Consider the following 14,798-nt stretch of genomic DNA (forward strand, 5'->3'; position numbering starts at 1 on the left):
GTTTCCTCTGTTCTATTAAACCGTTCTTATCTCAACCCATGAGTTTTACTTTTTTTCCTGATTTTATCCCCCATCCCACTGGGTGGGGGGGAGTGAGTGAGCGGCTGTGTGGTGCTTAATTGCTGGCTGGGGTTAAACCACGACAGCTTCTCAGCACAGGAAAGACATGGACCTGTTGGAGCAGGTCCAGAGGAGGGCCATGAGGATAATCAGAGGGCTGGAGCACCTTTCCCATGAGGACAGGCTGAGAGAGTTGGGGTTGTTCAGCCTGGAGAAGAGAAGGGTCTGGGAAGACCTTACAGCAGCCTTCCAGTACCTAAAGGGGGCCTACAGGAAAGCTGGAGAGGGATTTTTTACAAGGGCATGTAGTGATAGGACAAGGGGTAATGGTTTTAAACTAAAAAAGGGCAGATTCAGACTAGATACAAGGAAGACATTTTTTATGACGAGGGTGGTGAGACACTGGTCCAGGTTGCCCAGAGAGGTGGTCGATGCCCCATCCCTGGAACCATTCAAGGTCAGGTTGGACAGGGCTCTGAGCAACCTGATCTGGTTGAAGATGTCCCTTCCCTCATTGCAGGAGGGTTGCACTAGATGACCTTGAAAGGTTCCCTTCCCACCCAAACCATCCTGTGATTCTATGATGCTAACGGCTGGCAGCAGCTCAGTTCCTGCAGGGTGAGGAAGTGAGATGTGGCAGTTTCTGGTTGCTGACATACACTTACACATACACATACTGGGGGAACCACTGCTGGCCTGTTACGTGCTGGCACCAGCTCAGCCCCTCCTGGATGGGGAGTACTTAATGCAAGAAGGAATTACAGGTAGGTTGCATTATCTACCCATGAGGAACTGATGTTGTTACCAGAAATTAAAAATAGTTGCCTCTGTCCTGGTTGGGGAGGACCAATCCTTCAGGCTGCCCAGAGATGGACAATACCAGAAGAGCTTTCGATTGCAGAAACACTGTACTTCAATGTCCTAGAACATTAAGCCCAACATTTTAATAGAGACATACCATCCCTGTAACTCCATGTATTCTCTTGTGGTTTACATTTTGCCAAGTAGCAATTTTCTTCTGATTTCTAAACAAAGTTTATCTACAGCTAATGCGTACCCATTTATTCTTGTACCAATGTTGAATAGCTGTTTTTCCCCTTTAATGTTTATCCTGCTGACAGATAGCCTTTTACCTTTTGTTTTTTAACTTAAACTTTTGGGCTTCTTACCATGTCAGAGCATCTCCTTTCCTGATTATTTAGAAATCTTTCAATGCACTTGTTCCAGTTTGATTAGTTTTCTTGCCTGCAGGTGAGTGGAACCACACATAGTGTCTTACTACTTTGTGTGATTCACACCAATTTCATCACTACTGGCAGTATGTGGACTGGACTTTCAGAATTGCTTTTCCTTCCTGTGGGTAAATCAGACCGACAGCTTATAATCACAGGGTATGATTAATTAATATATCCAGGACCTTCTCATCCTCTTTCCAGTTACTCCTAGACCAGAACCTTGTGTTATTTGTCCCTATAAATACCTTGTGACACCAGTGCGTACAGCTGAATTTCACTTACCAGCTCTTTCTTGAGTTATGGTTTTCTAGTTTTGTCTATATGCACATATAACCCAAGTTTGTGTCACCAGTTAATTTTGCTGGGATACTCTCAACTTTTGGTGCTAATATCACTGTTGAAAAATCTTAAAAAGATATATGTCCAGAATGACCCTTGAAGAATTTTCAGTAGATGTCTCCATCCAAACCAATTCCCCCTTTCAGGACTACCTGTGAAGCCCCTTTCTTTTACTTTATATTTACTTCATTTATCTTCATCTTCTCAAGTTTTATTACTGATTTCCCACATAACAGTTTCTTGTATCATTTTTATTACTGAAGATACACCTTACTTTATCTGATGAGAAATTATTTATCACCACAATACAGTCTGCACATACCTCTGGCAGGATTGTGTTGCTTTCTATCCCATTTATAAGCATGTGTTCAGTTAGTCTTTACATCAAAACCTCCAGAGCCTTGCATATGAATGATGCCATCTTCTCCTATTCTTAAATACAGATAGAACTATACTGTGCAGGTTACCACAGTTATCTTGATAAACAAAAATATGCATTACCTGAACTACAGCTCTTTGTGTCAGATCCGGTTGCAGTGGTATGCATAACAACATCCTCAGTGAGCACAGAGGAAGAGTATTACTTTTGGTTTGGGTGGGTTTTGGGCCATGCCTGAAGACTATCTTTAATCACTATCTTTTCTTCTTTTCCTCTTTTTGTGGTCTTTCGCTATATGAGGTGGTAGAATTGAGGGGCTTTTTTTGCTAACAGTTGCAAACTCAAACTCAGCTGGACTTCTTGTATTTGCTCTATGCTCTGCAGGCCACAAATTTTACAGATCTTTCCTTCTCCATTTTTATGCTCACTCTTTACACTCTTGATTATTCACACCAGTAGGTTCACAGCCCCTTCACAGTACCTTTCCATACTTGAAATAGAGATTGTTGAGACTTTTAATAGATTCAGTGAAAAGAAATCCCAGGCTTCTTACACATTTCCAGGCACCTCAGTCTTGCTGATTTTTACTTAAGTTGTTCAGTGCATTTGAAGTTTACCCGACAGGGATCAAGAGAGTTGGTTACAGGTCTATTTCTCTGAATCTATCCATTTAAGGAAAATCAAGTTGCAATCACTTGATACAGGTTTCTTCCTGTTTTTCCCAAATCTACAGTTCAGTGCCCCTGAAGTGTTTTGGGACCCCAAGAAGTGAGGCTTGAGGGAACTGCGGAGTGTTTATTAAGGCTCAGTATTAGACCAAAGTTTTCCCTTTCAAATGTGTCGAAAAAAATCTTACAGATGTCCACAGCTTGTAAAGCCAGAAAAATGTAGTTCACTATCATTTTTCAGGGTCCCTTGAAAGACAAAAGGTAATCATTGACAAATCAACATTAGCAGTACTAATGACCATAAAATCATATGCTTTTTATTTAACATAAAATGAAACATTAAGATAAAATACACGTTTGTCCATGTGCTGAAGAACTACTGTATTTTACATTCATTTATAAAGCAGGTAGTTTTACATGACAAAAATAAGTGAGAGGAAGAGGAACAGAATCTGCAATAAGACATAAGCCACAGGGCAGGCTTTTCCTTGTCAAAGTGCTATCTCCTAAGGGCACACAGATCTTCAAGTGACAGGTTAGAAATAGGCTGTTTTTAGCACTCCTCACATCCCTCTTAATGCTGGTGAGAAGCTAAGGTGGAATCTTATACAGCAAAATGAGTGAAAAACTTGTTGACAAAACAACCTTTGCCAAAATGCATAGCTGCAGCACGATGGACCATGTTTGTCCCTGATGTATTGCTCCTTTGCTGGAACTGGCCCGTGCTGTTTTTAAATGCCTAGAAGTTACCTTACTGAACTACAATTCCTTTTTTTTCTATACAAACCTTGCCACATTTCTTAAGTTTGACTATGCAGACGGACTGCGATAGGGTATGTATGGGTTTACAATCGCACAGATTTACGGCAATGGAGGGTGCTGTAAATCCAGTGAAGTCGGCTGTTTGTGGGTGTATCCTTGGTACACCTCTAGACACCGGATCAAAAAACTGTTACTGAAACCTCGGTCCCTGAGGTTCAAGGTAATGCCTCTCCCTTCTCACCTACAGGTGGGCTAAGAGCATCCGCACAGGCAGTACAGTTAAAATCGTGTCAATTGGGAAACAGTCCTGTAGTAAGCTGCAGTAGCTGCATCGTACTCATTTCGATGCCTGCACTGCCTCTTGGTTCATGTTCCTGCTGTTGGCCCTGGCATTGGGCCATGAGGACCCTGGAGGCCTGGCCTCCGAAAGTTAAACTCTTGGCCCAGCTTTTCCAGTATAAAATCTATAATGCAGCATCTGAGAAGTCTTAACTGAAAGGTACAACCAATTGGTTTTATGTTTTAAATTGGGAGAGGAAGGAATGGGAGATGCAGCAGTACCAGGGGAATAAGGAATGTTTGTTTGTTTTTTTTAAAAAGTGCAGCAGATCAAAACACATTGCTATTATATATTTTATCTAACCCATATATCTTAAATATGAAAACAAATATAAAAGCTGTAATTGTCTCAGGTATGTGGTAACTTTGCAAGGTGTAATGTCACCAGAAGACTGAGACAAAGCTGGTCTTACTATGTACACTTAGCTAAAATATAGCTGTGTGTACATATGTATACATGCACACACACCTGCACGGCCCCCCCACTATAGACTCTATGTATATACACACACCCAAACAGTGGGACTTTCTTACAGTGCAACTGTTTATAGAGTGAAAGCCCCCCTCAATGTGTCAATAGCAAGTTTTGACAAAGTATCAGGTGCCATGTTTTGTTTTTTCAAGAGATTCTGATAATAATTGAAGCAGTATAAAAATAATCAGTTGCCTGCCTTTTCAGGGTTTAGATTTGTACTTTTAAAACTTGACTTGTTAATGCTTCTTCTTTTCCCACATTCGGTTTCCTTCCCTATAAGTCCCAGCAACAGAGAAGTGCTGTAAACATCTCCAATTTATAGACAGGATTCCTGTAATTGCTTGCTGGAGTAAGTGGAATAGTGTAAATGTCATTTGAGATTCATCTAGGCCAAAATGGGCATCATACAAAAGGGGATGAGGCAAGTGTACTGTGCTTCCTGTGCTGTGGGGCCATTTCCACCTTTCTCTCAGTAGATTAGTCTCTCTCTCTATATGCAGAATTGGGGCCAGCAATTACAGGGGCTGCAGATCTCCTAGTCTTTCAGAAACAAGTATACACAGAACAAGCAGTATTTGCTGTTTACTCTAATAAATAGTTCCATGAAGCAGTACCAGCACGCAGGGGAAACTGATACACAGCGCTGAGTATCTCAGCTTAATCCTGACAGCGCCGCGACCTCCTCATTTGCACACCTTTCCTGTCTGACCCACTCTGCGGCTGCTCTCTGCAGTGTGTGTGTATCAGATAATTGCTGCTCAAGATGAGCATCTCTAGGATCCCATTCCTGATGAGAATTCACTCCATTTCTAATAGCTGCAAAGATGTATCATCCTCTACAGTATGATTTTCACCAAAATTCCTACAAAGTAAAAAAAAAAAAAAAAAAAAAATTTGCTTTGATAGCGTTTCCTTGAAATCACTGGACTTTTGGTATATCATTTGAATTCCTCAAAAAGCGCCATAAGATGCTCACACAAGAAATCAAGCTATTTATTAAAATTTCAGCAGCACAGCAAAACTGACTAGCTTCCGATTTTGTTTTGGTTGAATAGCTTCTGTACCAGTATGTCTCTTTGGCTATAAAGGTAGCATTGCTTGTATAAAAGATCCACCTCAACTTCTTGTCTTCTCACCATAGATTATTCTGGGTGGTTATGAGGCAAAATGAACAAATATGAATGGAAACACAAACAGGACACAGGACTGAAAAATGCTCTGTATGCTCTATCTATCTAAAACTGCTAAACTCTTCAAAAATTCATTTGCTCCTCAACTTCTGGTTCCTCTGCTACCCTGTAGTTGCTAACAGCAGCTCCTGCAGTGGTACAGTACTTGCATCCTCTCTCCCTCTTTTCTTCTTTTCCTTTTTTTTTTTTTTTTTTTTAAACATTATTACATGCTCAAATCCAACCAGCTCAAATACTTTTTAATACATTGAAAATGTAAAATAAAGAATATATGAAGTACATACAGTATATATATACATATTTCAAATACTTAAAATTCTTATGTAAAATATGATTTTTCTATATTATTTGTGTAAAAATACATTTTAAAATGGTGTCAATTTGATTTTTCTGTACATACCCTCTATTCCAATTTAAGTCCCTTTTAAAAAGGCAAAAGACAGACAAAGGTTTAGTATCTTCTAAACTGTGTTTACAGGCCTGTTGTCAAAACAAGAAAAAAGCATGTGGTAAACAGTATTGGATTTCTTCTTTTTAAGAATTCCCATTTTTATTGCATTAATGGAAAAAACTGAATCTTCTCAGTTCTCCTGCCAGTAAAACTATTCTTGGCCTTGCTGAGAAACTGCATACTCCCAATACCCTGTTTATCTAGTTCATAAATCATCCTTTGTCAATTTTTTTTTACAGATACTAAAATATATATTACTTAAAATATATTACTGTAAGCTCTTAAAATTGATCTTCAGTTATATCAAATGTATAGCATTAAAAAAAACAACCTAGGTAACAAAGAAAATTCTGGATATCATCATCCTAACACACACTCGAGCTGTTCTCCCTATGAGACGTGGGTGGCAAACAGACCCGCCGTCTGCAGGGACCTCCTCGCCCACCAGGTTAACTCTGCACACAGCAGGTTAGCTGAGGGTGCTCCTCAATGCCGCAGGGTGCCAGAAGCAGCAACGTCCCGGGAATGGTCTTCTCCCCACCCTCCCCACCGCAGCAATTAATCCACGCTAATCGCCAGAAGTAATTCAGTGTGCACATGCCATCTTTGCCCTCCTACCGCCACTGCAGCCACTCACGTTTTCAGATGTGGGATTTTGGAAGTTCAAACCAGTCAGTCCCAGCTGGGGAGAGCTGAGCACCCTCATCTGCTGACCCCTGAAACCAACAGAGCCGCTGAGGCGAAGCCCGGCGCTGACGTCCACTGGTGGCTTTCAAACAGCCCAGCCTGAGCAGAGCTCCCAAGCGAAACAAAAGTTTCCCCAGGGCTTCAAGCACCCTGGGTGAGACACTTCCAATGAGGAACACTGCTGGCCTTTCAGTGGAAAATAAAGCCAGCCCATTTCTTTTTTTCCAAGCCATAGCACTTTCAGATGACACAAAGGCAGTCTTGCCACCAGAGCGGCAGTGGGTTCTGCCTCCAGCCCTACCACGGGCCACACACCTCTACCGCTTCTCAGCCGCTGCCACGGTTGTGTGGCTGTGCAGTGCTGAAGACTGACCACCTCCAGCGAAGGCGGGAGGACGCCTGGGGCAGGGCTGGTGCTCCTCGCCCTTCTGGTGGTCCCCCCGCTTTCGAGGGGTTCAAACGAACTGTCAGACTGAGCCTCCCCGGAGGAGAGAAGCCCGAGTCCCGCTCCAATCTACCGCTGCATGCAGGCCAGGTAGGAACCGGCTCCAGGATGGTCTTTGCTGCCTCCGTAGCAGCATGAACAACACCCATCAGAAGTAATGACCTGAGGATACCTCCTGGCTGTTAATGACATGACCAGGAACTTGCTGCCCCGCCAGCTATTTATTACTACCGTAAAAAAGATACAACTCCGCGGACCAGCGTAACTGTTAAGCATCTTGGTCTTTCCTTTTGATTTAAGAAGGGACATGAAAATTTCACACAACATTCCTTCCCTGTGCTACCAATCTATCGCAAAACCCGAACTCATTTATAGCGCTGCATTTGCTCCTCCATTGCAACAACTTGTACCTGGGGTTTTCTTGCACTGGAAAGTTAAATTCCATTGATCAGTCTGTATTTCTAGCTCTCATGCTGCAGGACTTGGGATGTGGCCTGAAAGGGAAAATTTAAATCTGAGTATCTTTTCTTACTCAAGTTGCTTTTACTACCACAAATATAGTTTGACATTAGGCTTCAAAAACATTTTAGCTCAGATTTTTTTTATGACAGGATTTACTATAGTTCTATTAATTTAATACCTGGGGAACCAAAGTCTAATGCTTTAAACTATGTCACAACACACCTTATATTTGTAAATCCAGTGTGAAGGCAGGTTTATTATCTTGCTGGAAGGAAGAGCGGGAAGGTCAGATGATGGGAAGAATGGAGTCTGCCGGGAAGAGCCTCAGCAGTAAGGCAGCAGCAGCAGGCTGATCCCACGTAGGGAACACTCCTATACAGGCTGCAGGATTTCCCCCTTCTAAAATACTTTATTCAATAACCAGCACTGTAAAACATGCAAAACTTTCAAGGTTTTATGTCAACCTGTACTTATAGTGATTATTACACCGAGTCCCATTATTTCTAATGATTTCCTAACTACTTAATGCCCTCTTGCAAACCTGTGGAGATTCTTCCATCAAGTTGCACCTAGTAGCTCATAGCATATGTTAAAAGACATGCAGTTAAAAGAATTTATTTTCTTAAATAGAATAAAAGTAGCCCAAGAGAAGTGCTGATCCATTAAAATACAACTAAGGCACTGAACAGAGTTGTAAACTTCCAAGTCATCACACAAGATGCCTACACTGCCCAATGCATGTCCGGAGCCACGGAGATCTTTGTGGTCACCGTACATCCCAACCCGGGACAGCAACGGCCAGGCCAGCGCCTTTCCTGCAGGACTATGCGTGAAACAGCAGCTTCTTGCACTTCCAGAGTAGACTCACAAGAGGTGCCTGTGGCACAGAAAACCAAACCCACGCACTACAGAGAATGCTTGTAAAATTCAAAGGGAGGAACAAGCTGGAACCACAGCCAGGGTCAGTGACTGGTTTGGAAAATGCTGAGAGGAGCAATGGAACAGCCTTTCCAAGCGGCAGCTGCAGCAGGCTGAAAAGCCCGTGAGGGCTAAGAGCAAGCTGACAGATCACAGCCTGCTGCTCCCTCATCATCTTCTCCTTCCCCCTCTTAAGCAGCCTTGTCAGCCTAGAACAATTACACTGATAAAAGTCAAGGTGTGAACAGAATTGATCCAATTATGCCAGCAAAACCTCTTTACTCTTAGTTGAGGCAAGAATGACTTTTTCCAGTTTAGTTTGTAACTAGCCACAATCTTTAAATTGGATTATACTGGGGGATCTGTCTTAGACAGGAATGAATGTGTCATTCTGAGGATTACACTGCTGTAACTTCTTTCATGTCTAGACAAGGCTTGAGTTAATAAGGAACGGACAGACCCTGCTCTCGGTACTCGACTCCCCAGGGCACCTGGCCTGAAACCATTCTACACTGTGCCCCAAGATTTTTAAAACTGGCAGAAATTCCTCTTACAGCACAAGAGATGGAAGCAGGCAGTGATGGGCTGCTGTCCGAATCACTGCTGATGTACAAGTCACCCCAGGGAACGAGATTATCCCTGTTGCAGCATCTGGGGCTGCAAGGGGAGAAGCCAACCCATGTTTGCTGGTCTGCATGTGCATGCACGCAGGTGGCGGTGGGAACATGTACAGTCCAGGGGCTATTCCTTGGGCTACGACCACCACCAATGTGTGTGCAGCGTGACAGAAAAACCTGGGAGTAATTTTTGTGTAGGGTTTTGGGTTTTTTTTGAGATTTCAGTTTTCGATTAAAAAAATGGCAACTTTATTTCTAATACTTAAATCCTCCTTGCCACTGGATGTCTAAGCAGTGATGCGTAGAAATCAGGGGTCACTGCTCCCCAGTAAATTCAAGATGAGCAAAACAGACCAAGATACGCTGCAGCTCTTGCTAACTCACACCCACTAATCCTGCTCCAGGGGACGCCATGCTCTGCTGGACAGGGAAGGAAACGTTTCTGTTACGACATGATTAAGTCTGCAACTCTCTTTTCTTTAACATTACCAAATAAATCACCACCCACTCCTTGGAAAAACACACTGCTTCACAGGCAATTATTTCTGATCTTTACCAACAGCATGCCAGGTTCCCAGGCGAGGGAGAAGGGAAAGGGGAAAGCAGTAGTATAGTCAAATGGAAAGAAAAAAGGCTGAGGACCCCAGCTCACAAAACAGCTGTCCCACCTATTTTGTTAATATTGCTTCATCTTAAAAAGGCCTTTGGATTAAAAGTGAATTCAGTGCTTTTCCATCAAAAAGATACATAGATCTGTTACCTGACCAAGATGCAGTATGGCCCCCCACCCGCCCCGAACAGCAACAACATGGGACTGGACATGATTAGTGAACCTGACTTTCTTTGTTTTGGAAGAGAAACAACATACAGATCCTGGATGTGATGCGGACATGTTGCGATACATCAAAACGCAGATTGGCATGTGCTTCATTAGCCAGCCTGTCGTCAATTCTTCTTGTTGAGAACAGAGTACCATTTTGTAACTGCTTTAATTTAGATTAATCAGAGGGAATGAATTTGTGAACACCGAAAGTGAGGATGAGCATCACTAGCTGTGTCCCACCATCAGGTATGAGGGGAGCGGTGCAGCCCCCTTCCCCCCGCACCCCGGGCCCGTCTTTCCCAGCCCCAATGCAACCCCGGACCTCAACTGAGCAAAATCCAAGCCGAGTCAAGCCTGATTTGGTATTTTAAAACACAAAGAGACACCCACAGCAGGCTAACGGTGAGGCCCAACAAGACACTTGTTTTTCTTTCCCTACACTTAGCTAAATATAAAATCTTCTATAGAAATTAGAGACGTCTGACTATTGTGAAGGTTTGAATGAGCACAGTAAGCTTCCTAGAAAACAGCAGGACCGAGGGTGTCACTTAGCGCACTTCACTTGCATCACGTGCCGTAACAGCTGATGGTTCATGACTGTGGGATGGCACTTTCCAGCTCACTTGAAATGCCTAAGAAAGCAGATTTCTGCTGAGTCCTGACAGTCCAGAAATGAAATGCAGTTCAGCACATATTTGTGATCTCTGCTTTAAATGGTTCTTGGGATTACTGATAATCATGGTTACTGAGTTGTTTTAGTGATTTAAATTCTTGAATCCTATGGTTAGTACAGTTGCCCTTTTCAGTATTTACCAGTAGCAAATCGAGACACTACCTTCCTTAAAACAAGGTTACTGCAACTGACTCCTTGAAGGGGAGAGGATATGCAAATCAAAACCACCAGCCAATATTGCACAACCCAGTATGCCTTCTGGAAACAGCCTGGTCACAAGTGAAAGGCAGTTACTTGAAAGGCTGGTACAATGGTAATGCCTTCCAATTCCGAAAAATTTGAACTAAAATTCAGAGCAACAAAGTGAGCCCACTCAGGGGTTCCTGCTTCGGTGCTCTGTGATCAGTCAGTACAAACATTTTTTCTTGATTATCCAGTTCTTCTCTTTGCCAAGAGAAGACCAACAACAGGCTAAGGTTTTGCCGGGGGTTTGTTCCCCCATCTAGAGCAGAGCTCAGCAAACATGCTGGATAGCAGGCTGGGGTTAATGAAACTGCAGTACAAGTCAAACACTATCTCCTAAAAGATTGAAAAAATACTTTTAAACAAAATAATGTGACATATTTACATAATTCCTTAAGTGCAAACTCTTGTCACAATTCACGTAGTTGAGCTCAATTTAGACTCACTGTACAAGAAGGTGCTCTTTCTTTAATGAAAGAAGAACTCTACTCTGTATTCCTGATTCAGTAACGTGTCTCTTGTGCAAGGCAGTAAATATCCTGTTTCTTCCCAATGTACTTCCGAAAGCAAAACCAACAACAAGTCATCCTCTTCCCCACTTCCCGTCCCGGTTACCGCACAACGAGGCAGGAGACACAGAGCTTAGAGGGGCCAATGCAATCATCATGGCAGAAGGCACCGCAGCCCTTGCACATGATCATGGCTTTCAACCTGCAGTAACATTTGGAAGGGGAATCCTCCATGCTGTTGTCTTCAGCGAAGGCTTGAACGGGGATGGTCTGAGTGTGGTTGCCAGAGTTCATAGCTTGGCTGGTGGGAATGGTGGTTACAGTCACAGAAAAGGACATGACGTTCCCCATGCTACTGGACAACTGATTGCATTCAGACAGCCCAGTCATAATAGACCCTTGGTTCACGTCTGGGGAGGTGGAGACATTTATTGTGCCACTGTAACTGGGCCCAATGAGCTGTGCTGCAGCATTTCCAGATAGCTTTGCAGGGTGTGGAGGAGAAAGCAGTGGAGGCTGCTGCTGCGCAGAGTCCGAGGACGGTACAGAAGTACTGAAAAGCTCCGGACTGCTGTGCATTTTCCCCCTCATTGCATGTGCCATTTGCTCTTGAGCGGCTTGAATAAAATCTCGTGCTAGTGTAGTTCCGTCAAATGCCTGAATGTTCTCCTTGTTGACTGCTGCTTGCTGAGACGTGGCTGCTTCTGTCTTTACACCCTTTTTAGGAAGGGTGCTGTAATCCGAAGAATTTATGCTATGTGATACCTGCTCTTTTTCACACTGACCAGAAGCCTGGGCAGCCTGGGGCTCCTCTTTTACACTGATACGCTCACGTTCATCACCAGTACTCTCATCATCTGCATCTCCTTCATCGCTGCTGCTGCCGTGGCCACCTATCTCCTCACATTCCCCAAATTCTGTTTTTGGAGCATCAGCAGGACTGTTCAGACACAAGCGGTTTTCAGGGTTCAAGGAGAAGCCTCTCCTCAAACTCTCTGAACCACGACCATAGGTGGAAATGTTGAGCAGATAATGCCCAGACATAGCAGGCTTGGATGTCCTTCTGCCCATGAAACCCAGCATAAATCTCTGGCTGGTGGAGCTGTTTTCTAACTGGAAACCTGAGTGAGTGAGGTTCAGTTGGGAAGGCTGAAGGACTGGCAACAAATTCTGCCTCTGGACCCTCTTGATAAGAGTCTGAAGGATCTGCTCTTGGGTTGTTTTGCTGAGTGCCTCGTGGCACTGGTGCTGGTCAAGACTGGAGTCCTTTCCCGAGGGGAGTGGAAAGGTCCTTGGAATGTGAGGCAGAGGCCTGTTCTGGCAAAAGATCTTCCCAAGCTGTTGTGTGGGTAAACTTGACTGTCTTTCACCGCCCTCGGCTCCAGCACCATTCCCTGCTACGCTTGTAGCACTGGATGCTGCTGCTGCCCCTTTTTCTTCATGAGAAGCTAATGGGACAGTTTTCATCTCCGCTTTGGTGAGAGGCTTCGGCAGGATTTGCTCCAGAGGGACGTTCTTGCCTTGAAGAAGTTGGGTGACCAAAGGGTTGTTAGCAGGAATACTGGAGCTTGGTTTTGGGAGGGCCCCACTTGAGCCTGAACTTGCATGAGTTTTAAGGCTAGGCGCTGCTGACGAAGTGCTAGAGGGTGGGACAGATGTAGCAGATGCGACCACACCTCCAGCCTGGGCTTCTGAGCTCGCGGATGTTAGTGAAGATGTCAGAGGGGAAGGAGATTTGCTTTTAGAAACATCTAAGCTGGTCCCTCCTAAGGCTGTAGGTGCTACCTTAGTTACATTTGTGCTGGGATCTGCTGTGGACACCATGACGCAGACTGTTCCATCCCTGACAGCTGGTGCCCCACAGGCCTGGCTTGGACCTGCTGGAGCCGAAGGTGCTTTCTCTTGTTTGTCACTGCTACCAGCATACGGGGAGCCTGAAACCTGATTTACAGTCATACTGGGGGGGCTCTGCTTTATTCTGTTGGTTTTCTCTAATGCCGATACCGCTGATGAGGAGGAGCTGGTGCCTGTATTGCTGGCTGGAGTTCTGGACTGCAGTGTGGAAGTTTGCTGTAGTTGTGCTCTAGAAGGATTGTGAGGTGGTGCCTGGTCCGTGGCGTGGGTCTCCATTTGGGTATGGGTCCCTGGACAATGGGGAAGAAACCCTCTCGAACTTCCCCCGCTTCCAGTTCCTGCCAGTTCCAGTGCACTTCCTCGAATTCCAGTTTTGTTGGTTCCACTCGTTGCTGCGTTACTCTTCTCTCCTCCACCGCCCGGTGGGCCCCCACCACCGCCCGGTCCAGGCCCTGGGACAGCCCCCCCCGTCGAGGCAGCAGCGGCAGCGGCGGCGGCAGCGGCAGCGGCTGCTGCCCTCTGAGCCTTGGCTTGCTGGGCTTTTGCCTTGATGTCTGCCAGAGTTCTGGCCCCTGTTCTTCCCGGACTGGTAAGTGAGATTGGGAAACGTGCCCTGGGAGAGACCTGGCCCGCAGGAAATGGCATTGGGGAGATTCTGGAAACAGGAATCTGAAACAGAGGAGGAGAAAAGCGCAACTGAGATATGGGGAACATTTAACCCATATGTTTAAGCATTTAAGTGTTTACAGTTTATTGAACTAGTTGTAATTTTGGAGAAATCCCTTACCTCCCTCACTTGAGATAAAAGACATGTATGATCTTTTTATGTCTGGCACACCTATTTTAAGTCTATTACAATCTTAGTGGCTCAGACTGGAAGTTCATCCCTTGCAGTTACAGGCTAGTACATTGTACACCATTATGCAAAAGCTGATCAAGCTCCCTCAGCAAAAACTGTAAGGTGTTCCAGAACTCAACACCTATCGTCCCTTATTCCAAGTTTCATACTTTATTCAGATGTAGTTTATATCCTTTTAAAGGTTTGCATCAACATTCTGCTTGATTTTGTATTGCTCTTCTACCCCTGCGTATTTACACGTGTCTCCTCAGTGTCTTTATAACAAAGCAATAATAATCTCTCTACTGTGTATCTGTTGATAAAATGCCAGTATTTTAGTCCTTTCTTCTAAAATAGGTTCTCCACTCCCCTCATCATTCCAGTTTACTTTCTGTAAGTTTGTTCTTTCTAGAACATAAGTGATGAGAACAGTGCACTAATGTTAGTGCTCTTCTGTCTTGCAAAGATTTAAGCGAGTATATTTTAAGGTTACATTTGTTTTCATGTATCTGTAATACCTCGCTGACTCCCACTCATCTTCTGATTAACCAGTTCACCACTTCTTTCTTTTTTGACGAATGACATGTCTTCTACCTTACAGGGGAAAATATTTGCAATCACCCTTCAATTCACTCTATTATTAAATTAAATCCCATGTTTATTACACTGGAAGGTCAACCATTCTTCCTGTATGATATTTCAAATCTGTTCTATTGACAGGTCTCCCCCAATTTTGTGTCACTAACAAATTTTATTAATGCTTTCCTACCTTTGTGCTATGCTTATTAACACAGTGAGAAGAATGAACTGTTTTTAAAATTTTGTGTTTGT

At 44.0% G+C, this 14,798-nt stretch overlaps 1 protein-coding gene across 4 annotated transcripts in view; it reads right to left on the reverse strand.

Moving 5' to 3' along the window:
* Positions 1–2,976: 2,976 nt before the first annotated feature.
* Positions 2,977–14,798, reverse strand: part of ASXL2 (ASXL transcriptional regulator 2) — a 131,929-nt gene continuing 120,107 nt past the window's right edge. For all 4 annotated transcript variants that reach the window (XM_030037029.2, XM_030037028.2, XM_030037030.2 and 1 more), the window contains one exon: positions 2,977–13,798. In XM_030037029.2, coding sequence (XP_029892889.1) covers positions 11,378–13,798 — 2,421 coding nt within the window. In that variant the 3' untranslated portion in view covers positions 2,977–11,377. The remainder of the gene's footprint in view (positions 13,799–14,798) is intronic.

Source organism: Aquila chrysaetos, chromosome 15 (genome assembly GCF_900496995.4).
Source record: "Aquila chrysaetos chrysaetos chromosome 15, bAquChr1.4, whole genome shotgun sequence".
Lineage (NCBI taxonomy): Eukaryota > Metazoa > Chordata > Aves > Accipitriformes > Accipitridae > Aquila > Aquila chrysaetos.